The sequence below is a fragment of the Xenopus laevis genome, chromosome 6S (assembly GCF_017654675.1).
Source record: "Xenopus laevis strain J_2021 chromosome 6S, Xenopus_laevis_v10.1, whole genome shotgun sequence".
NCBI lineage: Eukaryota > Metazoa > Chordata > Amphibia > Anura > Pipidae > Xenopus > Xenopus laevis.
Genome location: NC_054382.1, coordinates 17,015,658 through 17,029,859, shown reverse-complemented (window position 1 = coordinate 17,029,859; position 14,202 = coordinate 17,015,658). Strand labels below are relative to the sequence as shown.

At 41.4% G+C, this 14,202-nt stretch overlaps 1 protein-coding gene across 10 annotated transcripts in view; it reads left to right on the top strand.

Annotated features, from left to right (window-relative positions):
- LOC108719847 (supervillin) overlaps window positions 1-14,202 on the top strand; it is a 123,641-nt gene that overhangs the window by 68,375 nt on the left and 41,064 nt on the right. For all 10 annotated transcript variants that reach the window (XM_041567390.1, XM_041567391.1, XM_041567384.1 and 7 more), the window contains 2 exons: window positions 4,534-4,777; window positions 10,007-10,145. In XM_041567390.1, the coding sequence (XP_041423324.1) occupies window positions 4,534-4,777; window positions 10,007-10,145 (383 nt within the window). The remainder of the gene's footprint in view (window positions 1-4,533; window positions 4,778-10,006; window positions 10,146-14,202) is intronic.

Below are 14,202 nucleotides of genomic sequence, written 5' to 3'. Positions count from 1 at the left end.
AGTAATATTTAGGCACATTAGTGAAATGATCTGCCACTTGGTCTATACTGCTGCCTGTGTGCTGAAGGTGTTAGTAATAGACATGTACTGGCACTTAGAGACGCGCCGCTTCACATACTTCTTTCGGGCTGAAGGTGTCAATAGACGTACTGACGTGCCAATACAGTAAACTAAAGACGTATGCGACAGCAGTGCATCACTATGTGCCAGTACGTGTCTATAACTAACACCATCAGCACACAGGCAGCAGTACAGACCAAGTGGCAGATCATTTCACTGTGCCCAAATATTACTGCTATGACTACCTGATTCCTTGTTTAAATGAGTTAAATAATGTTAATGGTTCAAAGAATGTCAGGCTGAATGGTCGGCCCCCACACATTTTCACCTCACCAAATCTGGCCCTCGTTGTAAAAAGTTTGGCCACCCCTGCTCTATAATTACGTGAATATAAAAAAAAACTTTCCTCCCAAGCCACTCTTACCTGCGGTGAGGAAGGGGGAATCATCTGGCAAGAGTGGGCGGGAAGTGGGCGGACGGAGATGGGAAGTGGGCGGATGGTGGTGATCGACGTGTGCCAACCCCCTCTGAAGATTATTTTGCAGGGGGGCCCGGCGCACTCTAGTTATGCTACTGTAAATGCGCGAGAAGCCAGAAGAATAAATGTTCTCATATTTTAACCTATCGTATGATAACCTGCCCATATACAGTGTACTGTTTGTTTTATTAGAGATCTATCATCGTCTATGGAACTGCTGCTTAGAGCCAAAGTGTAATTCAAGGTTATGGGTTACTAGACCCAAAGACCACTTTGCAATATTTATTGCATTAACCCCCATTGAAGATAATAAAGGATGAATATATGATGCCGGGTTATAGAACAACCTGTGTGATAAGTGCACTTATAGCCATTTGTATTTTTTTTATTTAAAAACAGTATCTGGGTCCCTTGTCCCTGATGCCCACCCCCAGGGTAGATTTTTGCCTAAGGGCAGAGACATGCTCAGATTTGGGGAGATTAGTCGGACGAAGAAGAGGAGATTTGTCGATGGACGAATAATCTCCCCGAATCTGAGCGTGTGTCTCTGCCCTAAGGGTAGAGGCACACAGTGCTATTTGAGGGAGATTAGTTGTACATCGACAAATTGCCTCTTCTTCGGGTGACTAATCTCCCCCAATACCTTCCTGCCAGCTAGAATCTAAATCGCCGGTGGGATGACACTCGGAGTGCTATGTTTTCCGAAGTCGACCGAAGTTGCCTCACGAGGAAATTTCAGACGAGTTTGGAAAACTAATCGCTCCGAGTGCCATCCCGCCGGCGATTTGGAAGACATTGCAGGGAGATTAGTCACCCGAAGAAGAGGCAATTTTCGATGGACAACTAATCTCCTTCAAATAGCATTGTGTGCCTCTACCCTAAAGCTGGCCATAGAAGCAAAGATCCCACCGTACGAATCGAGTATTCGTACGATTTTCGGACCGTGTGTGGAGAGTCCGGATAATTATTCGTCCGGTGGAGATCGGTTGTTTGATCGATCGGACAGGTTAAAAGATTTCTGTCGGCTGCCGATAATTTCTCTGCCTGTATTGCCGATCGTACCGTTTTCAGTGGGAGACTGTCACTAGCTTTGTCTGACAAACTTTCGTACGATTGCTGTCAGGGGCTGATCTGTTCTTTTACTACTTTATTTGATCTGAATGGTTAGTGGCAGGTCAGGGGATGGGGAAGTCCAAACTTTCAGGATTCAAATGATCGGATCTTTGCATCTATGGACAGCTTAAAGGATACTAAATGCAAATAAAAACTCCTAATTACCCACCAGTTTAGACACATAAGGTCCTAAGAATGTGCCTTTATAGTGATTTCATTGCTGATAAAAACCCATAAGCTTTTTTCCCAGTTCTTTTTTGGTTGATGATTCTTCACTCAGGAACAGTAAAGTAATAATTTCTAATGTTCTTGATTGCCCTCGTATTGTTATTGTTCTCAGCAGTAGTTTCTTGTTGATCCGGCTAAGTTTGTTAACTTCATATACATATGCTAATGTTCCTGCAAAGTTCAGCCAAATGTCCCCTAGAGAGATAACACACCCTGGTGCTGACCTTTGCACCTTAGAAGATCCCAGATGGTGGCCTGTGATCTCCACGAGTGAGTCTGCAGGGTCATAAGAGTGTCAGTTATCACTCATTTTAAGTCACCTGTACTTTTTTCAAAGAATCTGGCCTTTTAACAGAAAGCTCTTGATTTGGATACAGGCCTTCCAGCAAATTAGTTTTTAGAAGGACTCCAAACAATAATGCAGTAGCAAAAGTAGTTACAAAGTTGGAAACTTTTTCATTAGGACATGTGTAACTTAACGCGTTTCGTGCCAACTGGACACCTACTCATGAGTAAAGGCCCCCCATACACGTGCCGATAAACGCTGCAGACAGACCGAGTCTGCAGCTTATTGGCCCGTGTGTGGGGCCATCCGAAAGTCGGGCAGATCTCAATCGGGCAGGTTAAAAAATCCTGTGCGATCGCGGCCGCATCTGTGCGTCTATGCGGTCCCACGATCCGACCGCCAGTATTGGATCCATTATGATCGTTGGGCCCTAGAGACCATTATCGGATCAGCCCGATATCGACTACTTCAATGTGGGCATATCGGGGAGAGATCCGCTCGTTTGGTGACATCGCCAAACGAGTTGATCTCTACGTCTATGGCCACCTTAAGCGCCCAGTTAGCATGAAACGTGTTAGGCTAATAAACAATTTTTAAACCTTGTAACTACTTTTGAAACTGCATTATTGTTTGCTGGCCTCCTTACTTCACTTATTTTTCGATTTTTGGTAACCCTTGCATTGTGGTTTATGTAGCGAGTCCTCACAATGTTATTTTTTGGACTTTTGTATTTTTATTCATTTGAAGCAGATATACACTCCATTCCCCCTTGTTTATTTTGGACTCCCCCAGGATCTTCCTCTGCATCTAGAACTGTATCTGGTGTTGCAGGGTCAATACAGATCAGAGACTGCAGGGGAAAGTTAGCCATGGAATCACCTGAAATTATCCCAACCAATCCGATTGCTGCTAAAGGTGGCCATAGACGTTACAATTATGATCTTTCCTGGAAAAGATCTTCAGATATACATATAGAAACAATAGAATTCTAGCTGTATATCTGACGATTCAGCACTAACAATGGCCAATGTTCTGGTGCCTTCAAAGGCTCCCAATCAAAATTTTCCCGGCCAGCCCGATCGATGAGCCAACCAATATCGGTCAGCTTGTCTCCCACCATACACGCGCCGAATATCATACGAAAATTTGGGATATTGTCTGCCAGTCCAAAATGCCTCTAAAGGTTCCCATCAGTACAGATATGGGACCTGTTATCCAGAATGCTTGGGACCTAGGTTTTTCCAGATAACTTATCTTTCCTTAGTTTGGATTTTTACACCCTTTCTACTAGAAAATCATGTAAACATGAAATAAACCCAATAACCTGGTTCTGCTTCTAATAATTATATCTTAGTTGGGGTCAAGTACAAGGTACAGTTTTATTAATACAGAGAAAAAGGAAATGTTTTAAAATTTGGAATGTTTTAAAATTTGGAATATTTTGGAAAAAATGGAGTCCGTAATTCGGAACTTTCTGGATAACGGATCCTATACCTGTACAATGGCCAGGCCACTTCTCCAGGTTCACAGGAAAGAGTCTCACGCGTCTTATCTATAGGCCCATACACTATAGACCAGAGATTAAATACTTCAAAAGGTTCTCTGTAACATAAATAGATTGATAGGGTAGATAAGATTAGTTTAAGCCCAGCTAGCCACTATTAACCCATTGAATACCAAACGGGGCAGCCTGAAGGCCTCTTGGCCAAATTAGCTGAGAATGCCGACTTGCCTTTCAAGATGCCCAGCTTGACGTGCAATAAATGTTTCTATACTTCTCAGAGACTAGTGATGGGTGAATCTGTCGCATTTCACTGCACCGAAAAATTTGTTAAACTTACTGACGTCAATGGGCGTTTTTAGCAGCTACTTTTCCCAAGTCGCTCACCTTCTTTTTTTTTTTTTTTTTTTTTTTAACAATACTTTGAAATCTGGGCGCTTGTTCATGGCGAAAACCTGACCAAAAATTATGCTCATCACTAGCGGATATCCGTGGCAAAGGCCATAAAACAAAACCATTAACAGGGTTTTTAAAAACGTAATCGATAAGAAAAGTGTTTGCTAAAAACTAATTTTTTTTCAGGTCTATAAGTTCTGTATATAAACATTACTAAGGTCCTTTCATTGAAACCTTGTGTGCGAGCGGTGGGGGCTGAGCCTGGTGCAAGGGACAGTTCCACAATCGCTTGTGTTGATCAGTTTGCACATTGGGACAGGCAGTTGAGTGAGAAAGTGTCAGGAAAGGGATGTTGAGCTCCCAGGGAGCGGCAGTTGAGCTGCTTCACAAGGGTTAATAGTAAAGCCTGCAGGCAATGGCTGCCATGTGACTTGCTTGCTGTAACTCCCAGCTTCTTTTCACAATAACCAGAGATTGTTGAGCCGGCCTCCGAACTCCTTGGCACCAGCACTGCAAAGACAGTTTCTCACACTCCAGCTGCTGCTCCTGCTGCACTCTCCTACACTGCACTCTCCTGCAGACCTCAGGCATCGGAGGCGTCAGAGCTCAGCGAGGAAAAGCACTTGGAGGAAATAGCTGAGATCTCCTCCACCATCAGCACCGGCTCCAACGAGGATCTTGATACGTCCGCCAAAAACATGTCCATCAAAGACAGGTAAGGCACCGTGCATTTATTCCTTTCTTTATTGCTGGCACCAGTGCAGGGATGCTTATATTTCTGCAGAGGTATCTTTCTCTCCTACTAAATACTGCCATCCTGCAGTTGAACCTTGCAAGGAAGGGAGAGCTGGGAATTGTAGTCCTCAGCCACTTCTTGCAAACTGTTGGGCTTCCTTAATCCAAGGTATATGGTAATCTGCAGAGGGGAAATCATACATTATAAACATATAAATATATGTAAAACATATATATATGTGAATGTAAAACATATATATATGTAAATGCTGGTGCACACTGAATTTTTCTTCAGAGTCTGTTTTTATTTACCTAAAACAAAACATTGATTAAATAAAAACAGACTCTGAAGAAAAAATCCCTGTGTGCACCAGCATTTACATATATATATTGTGGAACTGCTGGGAACACCAGGGTATGTGGCTGAACTACAAGTGTGTGCAGTAGCCTTGGGATATATATATCTATCAATATGGAGACTACCGGCACTCACGAAAAAGATGCATAAACAACTGCCTGGGTGCAATCCTTACGTGTTAAGTCGCAATACAGTCCATAAAAGGAGCACACTCGCAGGTCTTACGACAAAAATCAAAAAGTGTCTCAGCCTTTATGAGATAGATATATAGATATAGATATATATATATATATATATATATATGTATATATATATATATATATATATGTATATATATATGTATATATGTATGTATATTAGGGATGCACTGAATCCAGGGATTCGATTCGGGCTTTTTTAGCAGGATTTGCCCGAACCGAATCCTAATTTACATATGCAAATTAGGGGTGGAGAGGGAAATCGCGTGACTTTTTGTCACAAAACAAGGAAGTTTTAAAAAATGTTTTTCCTTCCCACCCCTAATTTGCATATGCCAATTAGGATTCGATTCGGTATTTGGCCGAATCCTTCGTGGGTTTCGGCCGAATCCAAAGTAGTGGATTCGTTGCATCCCATATATATGAGTTACAAACGTCCGACTAACATACAATTCATACTTATAAACAGAGGCTATTACAGTAACATATCATGGTTTGCTTGGCCTTTATTAGCATTAATAAAGCCCCTGCCCCCATCCTCTCTGGTATGTGTTGTCTACTGCAGAGCACAGAAAGGTAAAAATCAATACTATGTTAAGACAAACATCTGTCTAAACTGCATTTAATAAGTAAATGTATATATTTCAACTTACATATAAATTCAACTTAAGAACAGACCTACATACCCCATCTCATACGTAACACGGAGACTGCCTATATATAATATATCCAGAAGTATATTTATTGTAATTAAGGGCTAAAAAGAAACCAGTGGCCAGATAAAAATTCATCATTACAATCCAGAGGTCATGGTTACAAAAGAAAATTCCAGTGTATAATATTGATTGAACTGGGAAATTTAACTCTGGTAACTGGTTTTATTTTATTAGGTTTTATTTTATTAACTTTTAGTATGATGCAGAGAGTGACATTTTAAGACAATTTGCAATTGGTTTTCATTTTCTATTACTTGTGGTGTTTGAGTTATTGACCTTTTTAATCAGCAGCTCTCCAGTTTGCAGTTTGGTTGCTAGGGTCCAAATTACCCTAGCAACCATGCACTTATTTAAGTAAGAGACTGCATTATGAATACCAGAGGGCCTGAAGATGAGTAATAAAAAGTAGCAATAATAATTGGCGTTACAGAGCATTTGTTTTTTTTAGATGAAAGCTGAAAAAAGTTTGCAGTAGAAGGCAAATATTTAGAAACTATAAAAAAATAAATAATGAAGACCAATTGAAAAGTTGCTTAGAATTTGCCATTCTATAACATACTAAAAAGTTAACTTAAAAGTGCACCCCCCTTTAATATCATTTCATCCTTTGCTGGTGTTAATACAGGTATTAAGAATTAAAATAATAATGTTTTAGGGTCCCCATACCAGTAAATGCTTAGGTTGTAGAGGATCTGTATTGTACACATACTGTATATTGAAATATTGCAGCAGTCAAGATCTCCCTGGCTCTCTGTTCTTTGGGACGTATAGCAGCTGCTGGGAATGCTATTTTTATAGTTTTTCCATGCAGTCTGTATTTTCCTGTTATTTACTGTATTACCCTGAAACTCTTGGATGTCTATAGGTATTTTGTAGCTCACAGATAATTCACCTCCCGATCAGAATATTTTGTCCACATTTTTCTTCCCTTACATTTTTTTCCCCCCAACTAAGTACTAAACCAAACAGTAGATCCTTTCATTAAAAAACTTGCCTGGAATCCCGAAAGCGGATGATTGCTGAACAAAAACCTGACGTTACTGGCTGCCCACACATGCTAGCGTCTAACCCCGGATGTGTTACTCGACAAAAAGATCCCGATATTTGTAAAAAAAAAAAATCCTACAGCCTCTGAATTTATTGTTTTTTATTATTGAGTTCAAATCTGAGAACATACAGCAACTTTTTGTCTCTTTTAGCATTGAATGTGCAGAGAGCTATAGAATATGTAAGTAACCTGTGCATTGTATATAAATATGTCACCCACCATAGTGCAACATTTCCGTTCTATGTTTCATTGTAACTCGGCATTCCGTGATGTTTGATGAGTTCAGTCGAGCCTTTTTCATTCGTTCTTGGCCGAAGTGTTGCCACCTAGACAACCATGAATGGGGTTTATATGACGTGCCCAGCTGGGCAATACTTAAACAGGTCCAGCTCAGTCTTTCAGTAGTCCTGGGTAACAAGAAACCTAAATCTAAAGGTGTCCATACACGATACGATTCGCTTGTTTGAAGAGGTCGGCAATCTAGCGGATCTTTTCCCAATATGGTGATATCGGGTTAATCCAAACGTTCCACCCTGGGGCCAAATGATCAGATTATATGAAGGAAAAAAATCTAACCTGCCCTATCTTTATCAGCCTGATTTTTGGCCAGACATTGAACGGAGAGACCCATTGGACTCCCTAGATAAACTGCCGAATCAGTCTAAATGATCAATATCGGCAGTTTTAATTTGCTGGTTAGCGAGGGACGAATTTCTTTGCCAGACTTGAATTTGCTGCGAATTCCCGCTATTCGCTGCTGGCGATTAAATTTGCGAAACCGTAGCGAAAATTACAAAAAACGGACGCTGGCGTCCAAAAAAAATGGACTTTTGATGGGCGCCCAAATTCGCCCATCAATATTGCTGGTGTATGGCCACCTTTAAACAGGCAGGTTTACTCATCATCATTAGACTGTCTTATTTTGTGTTTGCAGACACAAAATAGGAAGTGTCTGGAAGTGGCATTTATTTCTTTGCACAGTAATGGATGTATTATATAGCAGGAACAACAGTTACATGTATGCCCACTTTTCCATTCAGTCCCTGGGCCTTATGGTCCAATACATTACAGCTAGACAAATACAAGAGTCCTCTGCACTCAACCCATTATCCCAAATATATTAAATATATTTAATACATTGATACATTGTGTGCTTACAGCTACTAAAACAATGCCTTACCCTTTAAACAAAACAGGGATTGTTTGTCCATATATTGCAATATATTAAAGCTGGCCAACTACGTCAAAGTCATCCCATATCTGGCCAGTCCTACGCTTAATTTTCATCTGATTCATTAAGAATTCTATTGCTTCATTATACATTGTACAAAGGGATTAAGTTTTACCTGCAACTTACTTGCTGCTTTCAAAGTAAAACTCCCAAACTTGGCTGCCCTTTTATTAGACACCAGTGGGATCACCTGACTATAGCTGGGAAGGGTGGGAGCTACAACATGGAGCTGGTCACTGCTCCTGTATAACTATAACAAACAAGGGATAGTTGTGCTCACCACTAATTTTTAAACCCATTAGTCGGGGGTGCAATGAGGGTGTGACCACAAAATTCATATAGACAAATACAAGAGGCATTATCAAACCATTATTACAATATATGGACAAAAAATCCCTGTTTTGATTTTTTTAGCAGCTGTATGCAGAGTCCTGCAGCGGGTTGGTACCCGCAGGTTACCCGCAAAAACCTGTGGTACCTTGCGGGTAGAAGTTCCGGGTGCGGGTCAGGCCGCCGCTCTTCTCAACAGCGATTTTTTTACTCCTTTACTAAACACGCCTACTTCCAATGATGTAACTTCCGGTTTACAACAACAGCACTTCCTGTTTACACCTTTTTTTCTGAGCACGCCTACTTCCGATGATGTCACTTCCGGTTTACAATGACAGCACTTCCTGATTCTTGATGGTCAGCGGGTCGCGGGTCCGGGTTGCAGATAAGGTACTTGCGAGTCGGGTAGCGGATCCAAGTGGGTAAGAATTCCAGTTGCAGGTCCTGGTTGCGGATTGCAGGTTGCGGGCACAGGTCGGGTACGTGTTCCAAAAAAATGGACCCGCGCAGGACTCTAGCTGTATGCACAAAATGTCTCAATGTCTTAAATATATTGATAATGGGTTGAGTGCAGATAATAGTTTTAAAAATGAGTGCTGAGCGCAACTTTCCCTTGTTATAGCGGATACAGTACAGCTCCATACATGCCCTCCTTTGATTAAAACCTCCAAATGGGATATACTCCTTTCTTTAATGCATTGATCCCCAACCAATGGCTTGTGAGTAACATGTTGCTCGTCAACACCTTGGATGTTGCTCCCAGTGACCTCAAAACAGGTGCTTATTTTTGAATTCCAGGCTTGGAGGCAAATTTTAGTTGTATAAATACCTGGTGTACTGCCAAACAGAGCCTCTTGTAGCTGCAAGTCAATGCTACCAAATAGCCAATCACAGCACTTGTTTTGCACCATCCAGGAACATTGTTAATGCTTGCGTTGCTCCCCCAACTCTTTTTACATCTGAATATGGCTCTTAGGTGCAAAAGGTTGAGGATCCCTGCTTTAATGTGAGGGGCCCAGCAAAAGCTTAACCAAGGCAAAATGTCCCATGTATCTCATTTGCACCCTTTGTGTAAATCAATACAATATATTTACCCTACAAGCATTATCGGCCTAGTTAATGGTTTCACTTGTAGACTGCATGGCAGAAATGCCAACGTCCGCTATTAACTCTATTAAACTGTTGAACCAAGCAATTTCTCCTTCGTCAGGATCTTTTTAAGTTGTCGCTGTGTCATGTAATTGAGTGGACTGTTTCTCTGGACTTTATTGTGCAGCTTGACTCGTAAAGAATGTCTTCCAAACAATGTGGCATATTCTTCCTTCTTAGGCTGGCGTTGCTGAAGAAGAGCGGTGAAGATGATTGGAGAAACAGGATTAACAAAAAGCAGGAGTACAGTAAAGTGTCTGTCATCGAGCGCAGCACACTCACCCAGCTCCATGAGATTGAGCAGTCGCTGACAAAGAAGGTAAAGTAGCCATGTTAGGAAAAGAATCTGCTCCCCTGGCCCCGCTGCTGCACGATAGGACTGGCATGTGATCAGAGACAGCAAACCCATGGCTCTTTCTGAACTACTACTCCCATCATCTTCAGCTGAAAGATGGACTAACATCCTTTCCACAGCAGACATTCATTTAGACCAATAGGGATATTTTGCATGTAGGTTAAAAATAATTTACACCAGTTGTGGAACTAGATTTTACTAAATTATTTTTCAGGCCCCCAAAATGTCTAGAGGTTGCACAGATTACTTTTATGTTAAAGCTCAACCTGCATTCTGTAGGTGCCCGTACTTCCACTATTTTAATTCAAACATTTTATGATGTTTTGTTCTTTTTTTAAAAAATCCCTGAGAGCACAGGCAGCACAGAGCTACACCCTTGCCCTGGAAAAGGGATGGGTGATTGTCAATGGGGCAAACTTAGTGATTAAAAGTCACCATCAGAATTGCGTTCTTTTGCTGCTGAATGTTTAACGTGTTTTGTTTTTTTTTGCTTTGAATGCTGTTGGCAAGTACCATGTGCCTGGCCTACCTGAACCCTTTCCCCCCTCTCCTTATTGTTCAGTTGCCCCCTTTCCCTATTCCATAGCATTCCTTTGCAGGGGTTGCCTTCCATCCCAGATAACTTTCTAGCAGTTAATCTCACAGAATATACCCACCCAGTTTGGTTGAAACTGGTTTTGCATTGCCCCTTTAAAGGAGAAGGAAAGGCTAAAATTAAGTAAGCTTTATCAGAAAGGTCTATATAAATACACCAGTAAATTCTCAAAGTAATGCTGCTCTGAGTCCTCTGTCAACAGAAACACAGCATTTCTTTCCTTCTATTGTGTAGACATGGGCTTCTGTATCAGACTTCCTGTTTTCAGCATAAACCTCCAGGGCAGGGCTTGAGCATGCTCAGTTTGCTCCTCCCTCCTCCCATCCCTGCTGTAATCTGAGCTCAGAGCTGTGAGAAGGGAGAGACTCAGGCAGGAAGTGATGTCACACCAAGCTTACATTGCAGCTTCTATCCTAAACAAACAGACAGTGTCTAAACATGCTTACTCAGGTATGGTAAAGCATTCTACAGAATAAAATAGTGTTCTATCTTGCACTATTGTGGCTAATCTGTTGGCAATAAACTGTCTTGGAGCTTTCCTTCTCCTTTAATTCTGTTTATCTGTCCCTGAGATCTCAAGCTTGAATTCCTGGCATAAGGAAAACAAACCGGCCCCCTCACTGCCATTGCATTGCACAAAGAAACAGAAGTGGAGGAAAGGTTGTAGCCTAATTGATTTTGTAACAATTACCTTGACAGTAAGGGCAGACACACACAGGCAGATTCTGGGAGATTAGTCGCCCGGCTAGAATGAAAATCGCTGGCGGGATGGCACTCGGAGCTCTTTGTTTTCCGAAGTCGCCCCAAAGTTTCCTTGTGAGGCGACTTTGGAAAACGAAGTGATCCGAGTGCCATCCTGTCGGCGATTTTCATTATAGCCGGCGGGAAGTTAGGGACGCAATTAGTCGCCCCGAATAAGAGGAGATTTGTCGCCGGACTAATCTCCCCGAATCTGTCATGTGTATCTGCCCTAAGGAGATTCTTTGTCTGCTTTACAATGGCAATGACAGCAGTTCCAGGTCGTTTGCAGAGATGCCCATTAGCCTGCCCAAATTCATGTTGTTTGTGAAGTGTCTATGAGAAGCTCCTTGATTTAGATTTGTGAAGAAGAGCTGGCAGTCGGTGAAGATCCCATAAATGAAGTAGGATATGGAGTAGCCTTAATTGATGCATCTTGCACTCATGTTAACAGGATAAGTGGTGTAACTGTGCTGGATGCTTCAATTCATCTTACCTCCTGTATACAGTAGATCATGGAGCGGTGACACATTTAGTAGACTTTACATACAACCTGCTGCCGGTCTATTCCACAACTGTTTTTTGCTTTTCAGTTCCGGTGGGCTGAGCATGATGGGAATTGGCGAGCTGTATATCATATTGTATATGCGTTGCTGCAGCAAATATTTAGCCTTCTAAAGGTGGCCATACACGGGCCGATAAAAGCTGCCGACAGACCAAGTCGGCAGCTTATTGGCCTGTGTATGGGGGCCCCCGACGGGCTTCCCCGATCGAGATCTGGCCGAAAATCGGAAAATCTGTTAGTTGATGCGGTCCGCCCGTTCCCGTTCACTAGGATCCGATCGTTGGGCCCTAGGGCCCACAATCGGATCAGCCCGATATTGCCCACCTCAAGGTGGGCATATCGGAGTGAGATCCGCTCGTTTGGCTACATCGCCAAACGAGCGGATCTCTCAGTGTATGGCCACCTTAATGCACAAATAAACTTCAATGATTAGTTCCCGGTAATACTGAGTTAAATTTATTTTTTTAATGAAAATTTTTGAGATGGGTGGTCATGTCCCGTTGATTACATTCTACAGAAACAATTGCCTCTAGATATTTAAATTTAGTTTTTAGCCAAAAGAGAGAGTTTGTCCCCCTGCAAGGGATGTATGGAATATGAACTGCCTGTGCTAATCTTTAATGGTGAAGCAGATAGCAGGACTCCAAACATCAAAGGGCCCCACAGGAGTTCTGTAATGGGTCCCAGACAGACCAGGGGAGATGGATTATACCTAAGGAGCGACTGTACTTCATTGCAGAATTGAGTTCTCTGAAACCTTGCCGCTCTGCAGCTGACTGCCACATGCTGGCTTTCCAACCTCATAATCCACAATCACAAAAGATGAAAGCTAATGAAATACACATGCCTCTGCACCACACTATATATATATATATATATATATATATATATATATATATATATATATATATATATATATATATATATATATATATATATATATATATATAGGGTTTCCTTGCAGGAAATATAGGTACAGTGACAAGACCTTGGTACAAGAGACAGAACACATATAGATGTTCAGTGATATTGTAGATGTAGGGAATGGCAATGACACAATACAGCGACCCAAAGGTACTAAGCAGGGAGAAAAAGGGATGCGCAGGAGCACAAAACGCCTATGGTGAGGGGGAAAAAGTGAGGTGTATTAAAAAAACCAAACTTACATATCCCAGATTCTCCCCTGAATCAGGCATACTCTTGTTTTGGCAGGCGCCTCCACAACTGGTCTCCAATCTTAATTTAAGGAAAGTGTCCCGCAAACAGCAAGTAAAATTCAAAAAGCTTTATTTCCAGGCTGTCTTTCAAACAATGAACAGGTATCATTCATTAAACGTAATTTCTAAACTATGACGTGCAGTCATCTGACGCATTTCATGCCTCGTTCTGGCATCCTCGAATGAAGCGCCAGAACAAGGCATGAAACACGTCCGGTGACTGCACATACTGTATCATAGTTTAGGAAGTATGTTTCATGAATGATACCAGTCTGGAAATAAAGCTTTTTGAATTTTATTTGCTCTTTGCGGGACACTTTCCTTAACCCCCCTTGGCTTTTGAAAAAAGTGACGTGGCCTAGAAAAATAAGGGTTTAATATAATTAAGGTGTGACTCCTTACTGTATACAGTTCAGATTTCCACATATCAGTTCAATTTCGAGCAAGTAAGTAAATGTTACAGGTATTGGGATACATTATTGCAAAAGTTCCAAATGATGGGAATGTCATCTCCCATAGCCTCCATTTTAATCAAATAATTCTGATTTTTATAATTGAATCTCTTTTTCTCTGTAATAATAAAAAAAAATACATTGTACTTGATCCAAACTAACATAACTGATCCAAACTAATCCCATTAGGTTTCATTAATGTTTTAATGATTTTTACCGGATTTATGGTACGGAGAACCAATTTACAGAAACATCCCTTATCCGGAGAACCCAATGCTTTTCTTTTATTCTTCATCGTTGTTTTAGACTGCTTCTTTAAATTTCTAAGAACATGGACATATTCCCTCTTTTCCCATCTGTCCATTGTGAATATTATGCTCCCCAGAACAGGATTTTTTTGCAGTCAGCCTGTGTCCCTCCATCTGTAGATGAATTAAACTTCATTTGCAATGAT